This window comes from Ursus americanus, chromosome 4, assembly GCF_024610735.1.
Source record: "Ursus americanus isolate L20-20 chromosome 4, mUrsAme1.1.p, whole genome shotgun sequence".
Taxonomy (NCBI): domain Eukaryota; kingdom Metazoa; phylum Chordata; class Mammalia; order Carnivora; family Ursidae; genus Ursus; species Ursus americanus.
The window spans coordinates 20,998,923-21,014,487 of NC_142130.1; the positions used below are offsets into that span (position 1 = coordinate 20,998,923).

At 44.3% G+C, this 15,565-nt stretch overlaps 1 protein-coding gene across 3 annotated transcripts in view; it reads right to left on the minus strand.

Moving 5' to 3' along the window:
- ABCC5 (ATP binding cassette subfamily C member 5) overlaps window positions 1–15,565 on the minus strand; it is a 171,674-nt gene that overhangs the window by 8,244 nt on the left and 147,865 nt on the right. For all 3 annotated transcript variants that reach the window (XM_045776643.2, XM_045776644.2, XM_045776649.2), the window contains 2 exons: window positions 14,011–14,200; window positions 9,729–9,888 (listed from right to left, as the gene is read on the minus strand). In XM_045776643.2, coding sequence (XP_045632599.1) covers window positions 9,729–9,888; window positions 14,011–14,200 — 350 coding nt within the window. The remainder of the gene's footprint in view (window positions 1–9,728; window positions 9,889–14,010; window positions 14,201–15,565) is intronic.

Here is a 15,565-nt window from a genome sequence, read left to right on the forward strand (position 1 = left end):
ATTGGGAGGTCACATTCATTTTGGGGTGTCTTATCTCTGTCTAAACATGACATTTACAAGTCTAGCAACCTGAAAGGTATTAAGTGAATTTGCTTTGCTCATAAACTTACATTTCACATATGGGAAATAGGAAAGTCTTTGGGAGAATTTTAGCTCCATGTCTCATTTGTCTCCATGTCTGGGGTTACTAACTCAAGGCATGCAAATGCAAGCAGGACATTACCCCAGAACTCCACCAAGCACAGGGTGGCACCTGCCTCACTCATCCCTTTGGGCCACCTCTGGACTCTCCAGGGAGACTCTAACTGGCTCCACTCCCTTGTGCCTCTTGTCTTTTGCACATGGAATATGTGCGCCTCTCCCCACACTTTGGCTTGAGGGACACTGATAAGGGCAAGGGCTCTGGGGACAGACTTATGGATTCCTACACAGTTTCTATCAATACATTGCGACTATGTGACCCTGACCAAGTTAGCCTAACTTCTCTATGCCTCAGTGACCTCACGTGTAAGACAGGGGTCAAAAAGCACCTCCTCAAAAGGTTGTGACGGCTGCATTTCACGTGTTCATGGTTAGCACTGTGCATGCGGGAGCTACGATTATGATGATGTCATTATTGTCATTGCTGTTACTCCTTGGCTAGGATTCCTTCTTGTCCTTCAGGTCACAACTTAGATGCAGAAAGCATCTCCCGACCCTTCAAGCCTGACTTAGGTGTCCTCACGCTGACCCTCATTATGGCACTTGTCACTCTGTTCATGTGTCTCTGCCCCCACTGCATCAGGATCCTTGTCTGGATCTTCTTCAATGTTGAATCCCATGTACACTGTCTAATATTTGTTGTAAGAATAAAAGAACACATTGGGGTGCCTGGGTGGCACAGCGGTTAGGCGTCTGCCTTCGGCTCAGGGCGTGATCCCGGCGTTGTGGGATCGAGCCCCACATCAGGCTTTTCCGCTATGAGCCTGCTTCTTCCTCTCCCACTCCCCCTGCTTGTGTTCCCTCTCTCACTGCCTGTCTCTATCTCTGTCGAATAAATAAATAAAATCTTAAAAAAAAAAAAAAAAAAGAATAAAAGAACACATAGCCTTACTTGGCTTCCCGATAAGAGGCATCAGTATGTGACAATTTAAGCGTTTTCTGTCATGACAGAGGCAAAGAACAGTGCGGTGGAGGGACTGTGTGCACACGTAGACCCAGGCAGACGGGGCTCAAATCCCCACTCTGCTTCTAATTGTCTGCATGACCTTGGGCAAACCACTCCTCATTCACCACCTCTATAAAATGGGGATATAGTGACATGACTCAGTGGGTTGCTGTAAACATTAGAGATGGTACATACAGTGCCTGGAACATAGCAAACATGCACTCTGTGGCAGCTGTTAAATTTACAAGGTACGTGTGGACACGTTAGCTGCCTGGATTCAATGCCTGGTGGTTTTCTGATTTATATTCAATGCACTTTCCAAGTGGACACAATAATCCCAGGATCCTGAATACCAGGCTCAGAAAGAGTTCTGATAAAGTCCTATGTGTGCAAAGTCTGGATGGGGGAACCAATCTTCTATAGGCATACCATCTAGTATCTAATATTTCTGTAGGCATATCTCTTAAACAAGAAGGTGGTCCAATTTGCTGATAATCTAAACTATGAAATGGCAGACCACGGGCTAAGTCTAAGAAGTGTACCTGTTTCTAATCACACTGGAAGCCCCTGACCCTCCCTGTCTCTCTAACACTCCAGAGTCTGCACACACATCTGGGTTGATGAGATCAGTGTTTATTATTCTGGGGTGTTTTTTTTGTGTTTTCTTTTTTAAGATTTTAACTACTTATTTGAGAGAGAGAGAGAGAGTAAGAGAGAGAGAAAGCATGAGTGGGGCTGGTGGGAGGGTCAGAGGAAGAGGGAGAAGCAGATTCTCTGCTGAGCAGGGAGCCAGATGTGGGACTCAATCCCAGGACCCTGGGATCATGACTTGAGCCGAAGGCAGCTGCTTAACCGAATAAGCCACCCAGGGGCCCTATTGTTCTGGAGCTTTTTTGCTGCCTCTTAGGAGAATCTTCTACACTTCCATACCACCAGGTTAGGGACTGACTGAAACCCACGTTCATTATCCCAAGTCTGAAGGATAAACGATTAATCAACTATCATATGAGTTCTCTCATCTATGGAACATAAGAACTAGGAAGATCGGTAGGAGAAGAAAGGGATAAAGAAAGGGGGGTAATCAGAAGGGGGAATAAAACATGAGAGACTATGGACTATGAGAAACAAACTGAGGGCCTCAGAGGGGAGGGAGTGGGGGAATGGGATAGACCGGTGACGGGTAGTAAGGAGGGCACGTATTGCATGGTGCACTGGGTGTTATATGCAACTAATGAATCATCGAGCCTTACATCGGAAACCAGGGATGTACTGTATGGTGACTAACATAATATAATAAAAAATCATTAAAAAAAACAGTAATTATGGATAAAAAAAGAGATTAATCACACTCTTGCCTAGTTCAACAATGACTGACTACTGGGAATTCCCATGGGGCAAAGTTAGCAAGACACTCCTCCGAGTGACCTTTATCTAGGTGGCAATGCAAGTTTTCACAATAAATCTCTCTCCTACTTGTGTGGTCTCATATGGACCATCTCATGTTTTATAGCAGAATTCTCAACCTTTGGGGTCACAACAGAGGTTCTCATTTTGAACCATAAACTTCAGAGCTCTTTAAAAAAATCACTTTATTTATTAACTTATCATTATTATTGTTATTATTATTTTGCCTTTTTTTTTTTAAACAAGTTCCTCAGAGCTCTTTACAAGAGCCCTTTGGAAGTCCTTATCAAACCTAGAAAAAAGGCCACGCCACCCATGGGAAATCATGACTGGTTACAAATAGGGGTCATGCTCTACTTTGCCTGGTTTCCTGCTCATAACCCCCACCATGGTCTATCTGCAGCCAAGCCACAAGACTCCATGCTGCAGAGTCACCTTTGCCCTTTACGGGGAGTCCACTCTGACCTTAGGCTGTAAGAACTGAAGTCAGAATCAATATGTGCTTTAGTGCCGGGCTGCCCTAGATCTGCATTCTGCCCTGACTACAGGGCTCCCACGTACCCGAGTTCCCATCCTGGCAGCCTGCTCAGGCTCCCAAGGCCTGGGGCCCCACCTTGCTCTGGTTCTACCCCTGAACTCTCTGGTTATGAACATCTGCCTTCTCTGGTCTGTGATTGCTGCTCAGTCCCCACTGCCGAGGTATATTTGCCTGTGGAAAATCCATGTTACTGAAGGCTGGAATTTCCAGCCCCGGTAACTTGATAAATTGCCACCTATGGTTAAACATTTCGCTTTCTGGATTTCTAGTTAGCCCATCACCTACTGCTTAAATGTGCCCCTTCTTTACCTATTTCTGGCAGGATTGTTTAATTGGACGTTCTGGATTTGACCACTCATTCAGGTTCCTCCTACCTCTGCTGAGTTGAGTCCTTTGCACAGAGGAAGTCTTCAATAAATATATGCTCAAAACTGAAGGAGTCTATAAGGCTGGTTTTCCAGGCTAGGAACATGTGGCTTATTCCCCTAGACTTAGTCTAGGAGGTGTTCTTTAAAATTGTACTCTGATGCCTATTGTTATGAGTTGAAGTATGTCCTCCTCAAAAAGATATGTTGAAATCCTAACCCCCAGTATTGAAGAATATAATCGTATTTGGAAGTAGGGTCACTGCAGGTGTAATTAGTTAAAATGAGGTCATTCTGGAGTAGTGGAGTAGAGTGGGCCCTTAATCCAATATGACTGGTGTCTTTTTTTTTTTTTTTTTAAGATTTTATTTATTTATTTGACAGAGATAGAGACAGCCAGCGAGAAAGGGAACACAAGCAGGGGGAGTGGGAGAGGAAGAGGCAGGCTCCCAGGGAAGGAGCCTGATGTGGGGCTCGATCCCAGAACGCTGGGATCACGCCCTGAGCCGAAGGCAGACGCTTAACCGCTGTGCCACCCAGGTGCCCCGACTGGTGTCCTTTTAAGAGAGGGTCATGTGAAGGCAGAGACATAAAGGGAGAAGGCCATGTGACAATGGGGGCAGAGATTGGAATGATGCACCTACAAGCCCAGCAGCAGCAAAGACCGCGGGCAGGCCGCTAGAGGGGAGATGAGGCAAGGGAAGGATCCTCCCCTCCAGGTCTCAGAGGGAGCATGATCCTGCTGATACCTTGATTTCAGGCTTCTGGCCTCCAAAACCGTGAGAGAATAAATTCCTGCTCTTTTAAGCCATCCAGTTTGTGGCACTTTGTTGTGACTTCCCTAGGAAACGAATACACCTAGGAAGCCCGTCACATACGTCTTACCAGACGCAGAGTACGCACGTAAGCGTGCCGCTGCCTGCTCGCTGAGAAGCCGGCCCCATCAGATTCTCTGTGGGTGTAGACTCAGCAGACACGTGGGTAGGCTTGACATTCCACCCTCCTAGGCCCATCCCGCCAGCTGAGGGAGCCTCCAAAAACTAGGCTATGGGTTCCAGATATATAAGGAATATTTACATACACCAGGAGGTGGTGTACATACACATTAAGGCACACCAGACTGATCTCAACAGGGAGCTCAGTCAGGAATAGAAGAAAATACACCCTCATTAGAGAAGCCAGATGGCCCTGAGTCTGATCCACAAACAGAAGTGAAAGCAAAGTTATGCATCCATATCAGAAGTTCTGGCTGGGTGGACGGATAGAGAAAGATGGCATCTAAACAGGAAGGCACCTATTTTTAGTGGTCAGAACTCCTGGGGTCCTAACGTTGCCAGAAATGCGTTTTCATCTTTGGTCCTTCATATTTTATTTTTAGCAGTATTCTAAGCTTGCCTCTTGGCCACCGCTAAAAGAGGCTGAGAATCTCTCCAAGAGTGTGAGAGGACACAGGAGTGCCTCCCTGACCCGCGGGAAAATACTGCAGCACCACATCACGTCATCACAATGGGGGCCTTGGAGCAGGAGACCCAGGACCCACAGACTTTCACTCTCGGGGGGCTAAAGAAGAGTTCTAAATAGTTATTCAGAAAGAGGGACTGGTTTTGGTCTTTAGTGGTTAAGCGTAAAATCAGGTAGACAAAAGGCTAGAGGTGGGAAAAGGGACACACGGGGAGTAGAGTAAATGAGAAAGACTCGAGAGAGCAGCAGAGAGTGTGTGACATTTCTTTTTCAAGAGAAGGGAGGCCTGTGCAAATCTGGAAGCAGATGAGATTCTGAAGATGCCGGAAAAAGAAAGGTAACTAAAAGTCAAGGCCCCCAGGGAAGTAGGCTCAACCCTGGTTTTCGGAAAATACCTCCCAAGGTCCCAGTGGAGAGTGCGAGTCATGAGAACGCCAGGAGGTGACGGAGTGAGTGGGGTGTGCAGGAGCCCCCACACCCAGGGTTCAAATGCCTATCTTTGGGCAAATTATCTCACCTCTCTGGGTTTCCATTTCTTCATCTATAAAAGCGGCACAATAACAGTACCAACTTCCTGGGGTTTTGAGATTTTGACGAATTCATACAATTAAAATGCTTAGGACAACATCTGCCACATACTAAGTTCTCAATAAGCTTAGCGACTTCCATTATTGTTCTTTAGAAGAACAGCAGCGTCTGACACAGAATGACCTTTTCCTTTTTTTTTTTTTTTTTTAAAGCCAATTTAGGTTCATAGCAAAACCGAGAGGAAGGTAAAGATTTCCCATCTATCTTGCCCAGGATGACTTCAGCAAATGTTGGATAACACCTAGTATTCTTGATACAATTATTCTAGACTTCACATTACTTTCTGGTAGTGACACTAAGAAGATTTTGGGAAATTCCAAGTTCCACAGAAACTAAGACTAAAAAGAAAGAATGAAAGAAAGAAAAGGAGAGGGGCGCCTGGGTGGCACAGTGGTTAAGCGTCTGCCTTCGGCTCAGGGAGTGATCCCGGCATTATGGGATCAAGCCCCACATCAGGCTCCTCCGCTAGGAGCCTGCTTCTTCCTCTCCCACTTCCCCTGCTTGTGTTCCCTCTCACGCTGGCTGTCTCTATCTCTGTCGAATAAATAAATAAAATCTTTAAAAAAAAAAAAAAAGAAAGAAGAGAAAGAGAGAAAGAAATAAGAAAGGGGGCCCCCTTCAACAACAGAATAATTCAGAGACAGCGATAAGACCTTGAGATTCTAAGAAAGAAGCTGCTTCAAAGTTAGAACAGCTTCCATTCCCTCTGGAGGCTAACTGCTTCTGTCTGAAGGGGTATGGGCCCAGAATGAACCAAAGCAGAATGGGTCAACTGTGCTCAGTAATGTTTGCTGTGATTTTGAGTTGGGGACCAAAAATATTCCTCAAAAGTAAAAAAACATAATGGGCAGATTGAAAGGGAGTGAGGGCATGTGAACAGGAAGAAATGAGAACCCTGCCTCTTGCTGATGAATGACCACCAAGCAGAGATGCTCCAGGTGATGAGACAATGTCTGGTCCCCACAATCAGAATGAGACTCACAGACAGACTGCAGTGACAGCTGAGGATGACTAGTCTTACTGAGAGGCAGACTAACCACCAGCCAAACTGAGCCATAGACTGTCCCCACAGATGGAAGGCACTCCAGCAGGGGCTGGTGAGGGCAGAGGAGAAAGATCTCAGGAAGCACAGGGTCCTCTGGGGAAGGGAAAGGAAGGTACTGCCAAGGCCATGAAAGAGGAAAGGTTGGTGAAAATGTTTAGGGTCGGCCACAATAGCCAAACTATGGAAAGAGCCCATATGTCCATCGACAGATGAATGGATAAAGAAGATGTGGCATATATATATATGGGCTGCAATATTATGCAGCCATAAAAAATGAAATCTTGCCATTTGCAATGACGTGGATGGAACTAGAGGGTATTATACTAAGTGAAATAAGTCAATCAGAGAAAGACGATTATCATATGATCTCACTGATATGTGGAATTTAAGAAACAAGGCAGAGGATCATAGGGGAAGACAGGAAAAAATGAAACAAGATGAAACCAGAGAGGGAGAAAAACCATAAGAGTCTCTTAATCTCAGGAAACAAAGTGAGGGTTGCTAGAGGGGAGGGGGGTGGGGGGATGGGGTAACTGGGTGACGGACATTGGGAGGGTATGTGTTGTGGTGAGCGCTGTGTATTGTGTAAGACTGATGAATCACAGACCTGAACCCTGAAACAAATAGTACCTTATATGTTAATAAAAAAGTTAAAATATATATATATATATATAAGTGCTTAGGGTCGGGATAAGAAGAAACCTCTTGTCTTAGAGCTAGCTATCAGGGCAAAAGGCATAGGAAAGGGACTAGCCACAGAAACACAAAGGGAGGGCTGGATGCAGCTATCGGAATGGACGGAGAGTCCAGATAATCTAGGGAGCAGTGTGGCCCCAAATGATCTGGTCTGTGATTTATATTATATTTGAATGAGAACAATTCAGACATTTTTATCCCATCGCCTTAAGTTTTATTTGATTTTGGTTTTACCTTGCTATCACTCTGAGAGTTCCTTATGTGTTTTTTTTTTTTTTTAAGATTTCTTTATTTGTGAGAGTGAGAGAGAGTGAGAATGAGTGGGAGGGGCAGACAGAGAGAGAATTCCAAGCAGACTCTGCGATGAGCGCAGAGCCAGCTGTGGGGCTCGATCCCACGACCCTGAGATCACAACCTGAGGGGAAACCAAGAGTTAGACGCTCAGCTGACTGTGCCACCCAGGTGCCTCAAGAGTTCCTTACGTTTAACTGCATGTTGGTATCTCAAGAAGATGTGTCCACCCTCACTGCTGGTTAACAGCAGTGAAGATAGTTTCCAAGTTCAGGGTCTCCAGGGGACCTCTGAGAAACAGCCCATCTATCCTGCCCTTGCCTTGGGAAACTCATTAGAGGCTTTCTAATTTTCTAAGAAAAGCAAAAGAATACTGAAAGCTGAATGTTTTCTGGGATTTGTACAAGACCTGAGAGAATAAAAGGAGGAAGATAGTAGGTCTGGGATTTAATTTGTCCTCAGGCTTCACTACTGACTTAAAAAGCCAAAATTACAGCTGACAGAACATGAAACTTATATGATTTCCTAAATTTGTACAGCTGATTGCCCAAATAGCACTCTGAGCTCAATAATGAAAAACTCAGGGCAGCAGCACACCAATTATAGGCCTGTCCATCAAGCAGCATCACGTCTCTAGAGCCGATAACAAATGGCCCCACCTCCCATAATTCTGTGAGGTTCTACCAACAGCAGCTGCACAGCCAGCAGGTCAACCCTTAACCATTAATTCTAGTATATAAAGAAGCACTTAACCGTTCACTCTAGAAGCCCCTGATTCACAGCCTCGAGCGGAGTGCTGTAAAATTTACAAATGAAAAGTGAGGCTTCTTGGTGGCAATGTATTTAAGAGAGTCAAGTTTAACACACTGTGTTTCTTAATTCTTTTCCAAATGATGACTAAAAATGTTTCTTTTGTCCTAAGCCAAAAATTATAAGGCCAATTATATTCTCAAAGGCATTCTTGTGGCATCTAAAACTAGGGATTTATGGGAGGGAAGAGCAGATTTGGCAACACGTCTTGATTTCTTAATTTTAGACCCAAGTCTTCAATAAATTCTAATTCTCTTCTGACATTTGTTTGACCTTGTTATCTCAGGACCCAAAGAGAATGACTGAGCATCATCGACAGATCTAATCTATACACCCAAATTCATTAGTGTTTAGAGAAAATGTCAAAATAAATATACCCACGAGTGTTGACCCTACATGTGGGTAGGTGAGAATTCGCCCTATCTACCGAACCTCCTTGAATCAATGAGTTCAGGTGCCGTTTCCAAAGAAAAGAAGGGGACCTAATTTTAAAGAAAGTCCATGGTTATTTGAAATTAAGTTGGTACCAATTTTTTTGAAGACTGATAAAAATTAAATTTAATTTCATTAAAAAAAAAGTCCAATCTAGGTCAGCTATATAGTTAAAGCTATTTTTAGTTCAAAGGAGAAGCAACTTGAACAGGCATGAATTTGAATTTTAGAAACCCTTTGTTATAAGGAGGCAAAAGCTTACTGCTAAGGGTGAGGGTAGGATAAAGTATAGGGAAAGCCAAAGGGAGTAAATATATTTCCTTCTTAGTTACTATTTTAACAGGTCAAGAGGAGGAATTTTATCTTAGGCACCCTTGCAGATTTCAGACAGTGAGAGACATCATTTCAATGTCAGAATCAAAGGTGGGGGGAACATACTAGCAAATGAAAACACATGAGTGATAACAGTGCCTGAAAACCACCATGAGAACTGCGAGCTGGAGCGCACATAGGACAGATGGCCACACGGAGTAGGAGGAAGATGAAGGGTGATGGGATGAGGCTGACGAGCTGCTACTGGTCACTGAATGCTCACCATGTGCCAGGCTCGGTGCGTGCATAATTTGTATGAACTCATTCCATCTCCACGACAGCTCTTAATAATATCCCCATCTTACAGATGAGGGAAAGAGCTTAGGCGTGGTCAGGTAACGTGTCTGAAGTCACAGAGCAGAGTTCTGAGCCCAGATCTCTCTGACTTCTTCACCACATGCCGCAAGACCCTCAGCCCCCATTATGTGAAGCTGCCCCTTACTTCTGCAGCAAGAAGCACACGGTGGTGGGAAAAGCACTAGACTAGAGGTCCCTTGATCTCAGGCCCACATGGAGGCTCTAACATGCCCATCTGGCCTCGAAAGGCAGCACGGAGCACATGGACGCTCGGGTCCTCACCTGACGGTACCACTGAACAGCACTGGCTCTTGGGGAATAATGGACAGCTTGCTTCGGAGGTCAGCAAGGCCAATATCACTGATTCTCACTCCATCGATCTTGATGCAGCCTCCAGATAACTCCACCAGACGGAAGAGGGCCATCCCCAGTGAGGACTTCCCTGAGGAGTCAAAAGACATGCAGAAAAGTAGCTCAATTAGCAAATTTTGTGAAGACAAAAACTGGTTTAATTTCCTACCCCAGGCAAAATCATCTATTTTTCTAGTTCTATTCAATTATTATTTCATCTGATGAACTAAGATACTATAGAAAGTGACAGTCAGAAACAGAAAAAAATGCACTTTCCTGAGCTACCAAGTGTATAGATTTAAATCACACAGCTTCTGCCCGAGAAGGAGTTTGAGGTACTACCATACTTTCATGAGAGTAAATTGGAAAAATGCCTGCTTTTCACCTTAGGAGTGGGTACACAGGCTTTAATGCATCTCAGGCAAAGTGAGGAGAACAGAGTTCTTACAGCAAGAAGCTAGGGGCAAACCAGAGGACAAGATGTTCTTTCTCTTCTATCCCCTTGTCATAGGTGAGAGAGAAACAAAACAAGACCTCCCACCATTCTGGGGTAAACACACAGGGAAGGAGTAAATAAGTGGCTGTAGAGGACTCTATCCTGATAAGGAACTGTGATAGAAAAGCAGGTCTGAGGGGTGGTTGGTGGCCCAGTTGGTTAAGCATCTGCCTTCAGTTCAGGTCATGATGTTGGGGTCCTGGGATCGAGCCCCACACCAGGCTCCCTGCTCAGTGGGGAGTCTTCTTCTCCCTCTGCCTGCCACTCCCCCTACTTGTGCACATGCTCTCTCTCTCTCAAATAAATAAATAAAACCTTAAAAAAAAAAAAAAAAGCAGGTCTGAGGGAGAAACCGATGAGGGCAGTGTTAGGGTGATGAACAGAATAGCTTTTCTTAACAGAATCTTCATTTTAAAAGTTTATAAATAATCCAAGAAGTTGATGTCAATCTCCCATAATCTCACTACTGTTACTTTTGATACATTTCTTTTCAGTCTTTTCTCAGAATTGAGATCACACCAGAGATACAATATTATAATTGCCTTTTTTCACTTAACATTATACAAAAAGCACTCAAAATTTTTCAAAGTAAAGTGGCTGCAATATATCCCATGGTGGGGATGTGCTCTTACTTATTTGCCCAGTCCTCTAATGTTGGACACATAGTTTATTTCATACTACAATCAAGTTACGGCATACACATTAGTACTCAAACTGTGCTCCTGCCTCAGATGATTTCCTTGAGATAGATTCTCAGAACTGAGATTGCTATGGCCAAGGATTTAAACATTAAAAAAAAAAAAAAAGACCTCCAGGTTTTTAGCTGTTAGATGACTTTTCCTTAGCCAGATGCCTGGTTCTCAACTCCCTACTCTTCTGCCTGCATGTTCCGCAGTCTTCGCGTAAAAGCCTCAGGACTTTGTCTAGTCAGCATCTATTCAAATATCCTGCCTTGCCTTCACTGTCCATAGCCCTACTTCCACTGTCGGGATTTGTTCCCTGGGCAGAACCCTGTGAAACAACTAATTGGGACCCTGAGAAATGTCCACCTTCCTAAAGCAGCAATCCTTGTAACCATCTACTGGAAATGAGCTGAGAAACCGAGTCCATGCAGCAGGATTCTTGTTTGTTTGTTTTAGATTTATTTATTTATCAGAGAGAGAGAGAGAGGGAGAGAGCATGCACAGGGGTGAGTGGGGGAGGAGCAGAGGGAAAGAGTCTGCTTGAGAACCCTCTGCAGGGCTTGATCCCAGGACTATGAGATCATAACCTAAGCCAAATTCAAGAGTCAGACACTTAACTGACCGAGCCACCCACACACCCTGCTCTTAATGAGGCCCTCTCCTCCTCCTCATCCTAAAGTGAATGGCTTTATTCAGAATTGGGGGGGGGGTCTAGTTAGTGGCCCCATACCCTCATACAAAGGACGCAGGGAGACTCCCCCAGCGCCAAGGCAGTGCTTTGTTTTAAGATCTAAACTAAGGAAGGAATTGTCCTCAAATAAATAGATCAAGCTGGGGATGCTCGGTGGCTTGGTCGGTTAAGCAGCTGCCTTTGGCTTTGGTGTGATCTCAGGGTCCTGGGATTGAGCCCCACATCGGGCTCCCTGCTCAGTGGGGAGTCTGCTTCTCCCTCTGCCTCTCCCCCCTGCTTATGCTCTCTCTCTCTCTCAAATAAATAAAATCTTTTAAAAAAATAGATCAAATTGTTCCACTTTAACAAAAGATGCTACCTGGGCTGGAAGATTTTACAGTTCTCTGGATCGAGACTCCCTTCGCGTTGATGGCATGTGCTAGTAAAAGAGGCCAGGAAGTCTTCTCAGTGGCATGACTACGGCCTTGACTACAGCCATGGCAGAGCAGGGTCTAAGCGTCTCTGAAGAAGCTTGTCAGGATTAGTTTAGACTTTGTAAGTCAGGCTATTTATAATTACTTTATTTTTTCTTACTTTTCTCCTGTCACTACTTATGGTTTAATAGATAGTTATCTATCTATCTATCTATCTATCTATCTATCTATCTATCTATCTATCTATTTATTTGATATAGAGAGAGAGTGTGTGAGAGGGGGAAGGAGGAGAGGGACAGAGGCACAAGCAGACTCTGCACTGGGCATGGACACGGGGCTCGATCTCAAGACCCTGAGATCATGACCTGAGCCAAAACCAAGAGTTGGGAGCTCAACTGACTGAGCCACCCAGGTGCCCCTGCTTTAATAAAGTCTTAATGAATAGTTCAGTCTGTCTTACCTGTGTTAAGGGGAATCACAGGAGGGGGACATCAGTCAGAGCTTTTAGGAGAGCAGTGTACCCCTGGGAGCCAATATAGCAGAGGGAATTTGAGGGAGAAAGTGAAGGAAGAACTTTGGGGACAGCCACCCTCCTTGGTAGAACATTCTCCTTGCAGTGTAAAAACCTACAGATAGTGTACTGTTCTGACATGAAATAATTCCTTCAAACAGGAAGCAGGAAATGGCTTTTTCTTCTCTTCCTAGCAGGTTCTTTAAAGCAAAGGGGCCAGAAAAGACACAAGGTTTGTTTGGTTTTTTTTAATGGAAAGAAACAAAGCCAAGAGTTTTGATGCCAAGGAAGCATGGAGCCCCAAACGCTGATGAGAAGTGAACCAGACAGACTTCTTATACCAGGTAAGCCAGTTAGTGAGCGAAAACAAGCCTCAATCTTTGAAATGTTATTCAGGAAGGAAAGAGGGAAAGAAATGAATTACTCAAGTCTTGACCCGAGAAATCTAAAGGGTATAGAAGTAATATGATTCTAAGTGTGAAGTAAAATGCCTAAAATGAGAGCCAATTTTCTACTTCTTTGCAACTGATGTCAGATCAAGAAAATAATTTTTGTCTTCAAAGAACACAAGTTCCTTATTTAGAGTCACATCAGAGTCTGATAAATACAAGGTAACACTGGCATTATGTCACAGACAACTTAAATTTTTTGTGTGTTTTGACCTCACAGAAATAAGGATGTTCACTGCACTGCTAATCATAATAGTGAAAAACTGACAACAACCTCAATGTCCTACAATTGGAGACTGGTTAAATATAAATTATGGTACATCCATAAAATGGAGTTTTATATCCTGCTGCATAAAATTCATGTCACAGGCTATTAATTGACATGGAAAAATATTTGGTAGATTTAAAGTCAGGCCATAAGACAGTGTATGTAAAATGTCCCCATTTTTGTAAACATATTTGTTGATAGAAAAGGGCTGTGTGGCTCAGTCAGCTGGGTGGTTGCCTTCGGCTCAGGTCGTGATCTCAGGGTCCTGAGGATATCAGCAGGGAGTCTGCTTCTCCCTCTCCCTCTGCCCCCCCCCCCCCGCTTGTGCTCTATCTCTCTCTTGCAAATAAATAAATGAAATCTTAAAAAAAAAAAAAAAAAAAAAAAGCCTGACAAGATACCCACCAAAATATGAACGGTAATTATCTCTGGGTAGTGGAGTTATGGGTGCTTTTCCCCTTCTGTACTTTGCTATATACTCCAATTGTTCTGCATTGAGAATGTATACTTTCACGATCAGAAAAAGCAGGGTTGAGAATACACTGAGAAAATTGGCTTCTGGCTTCAGAGAGACCTTACTTATAACTCATTCATATGGAGCTGGTTTGAAGAGGTGGGAGTGATATTCGATAAACAGGAAATCATGGGCCCCACACTTAGATAGGTTCAAATGTTTCTCCAGAGGCCTTTGCTGCCTCTTACCTGATCCGGTCCGCCCCACGATGCCAATCTTCTCCTTGGGTTTGATGGTGAAGGACACCTTCTTCAGAACCAGAGGCAGATTTTCTTGGTACCTCATCTCTGCATTCTCAAAGGTCACCTCACCTTCCTGGGGCCAGTCAGGGGAGGGAGCCTTGTTCTTAATTCTGGCAGGTGCTTCCAAAGACAGAGTCTGGGGAGACAGAGTGGCTGGGTCAGACTGACCAGATTCTGTGGGAGCTGCAAGGCTTTCGAAGAGAATGTAAAACCCAGACAGCCACAGCAGCCATACAGAAGCAGCTGCTGCCCTCTTCCCTTCCCATGGAAGATGCCCTTGACAGTAAAGGCTTATTACCATTAAACTAGACAGAGTACGATGGTGACTAACTTTACACTTAGCAGTTTACAGTGGCCACTAAGCAGCATCTTGGGGAGGGCAGTGGCTTTCCAACTCTTTCTGGAATTTCTCCACAAAACTGTCTTAGAGGCCAAGGGTGGGGCATGAAGCCTTCCATGGCTCTTCAAACACAGCACTTTTTATTGGAATTCTTTCAAAATATTCTACTTGAAACAAGATTCCACCATTTGAAAGCCATGGCCTAAACTCAAAGGAAGGAAACTACCATTTACTAAACATTTCATCAGATCCTGGCATTCTGACATATCAGTCACCCCAGAAGACATGGGCTTGAAGCCCAATTTACCACCAATCGCTGTGTGACCCGGATATATCACTTCTTCACTCTGGGTCTTAGTTTCCCATCTGCAAATCGTGGGTGGGGACTGGATTAGAGAACTGTGGAAATCCATTCAGCTTTAAAATGCTGTGTAACTGCTTGGATAATTTTTGTTACCAACAGTCCCACCCTGTAATATTTGAAAATTCTCTGGCAACTAGTCACGGGGCTTTATAGCCTCACAGGGAAGTGAAAGCCAACGGCTGTGGAGCTCTGGGCAGGGGTGGGGGTGGGAGGGTGGGTGGAGACTGACGTCTTGAACTCCAGGCTGGCAGAGGCATCCAGGGTGGGTCCGGCAGTGGGAGTCAGTCCTCAGAAATGTAACTGGTTTGTGCCAGCTCCACTCTACTATGGCTGACCATCACCCTGACCTCTTCAGCAAGAGACTCTCACCAACAGCAATATTAAACCAAACACTACACACCCACATACACACCCACATATTGCCCACAGACATGAGCACTGGGCAAAGAAGCCGATGGATAAATAAAAGGAACAGCTATTAGCAGATACCTATGTGCCATAGATAGCTATCTGCCATTCTTTCTGAGAATGATAATTTGTAAGCTTAAGAAATATCTTACAATTAGTGAGGTTCACTGTCAAAACAATTCAGGGAAGCATGTCTGCTGGAAAATGCAGTTTACATAATATGCTAGTTCTCAACTGAAAGGGTAGTTTGTCAAAACTATGTTTCTAAGTCAATTATTTGGAAATTGGGATATATATTCTTCCCACGTAAACCATGATATAAATGCTGATAAAGTCTCTGGGCAGTTCACAAGGCAGGTAACTCCTCTGAGCTGAGGTAAATTTGAGAA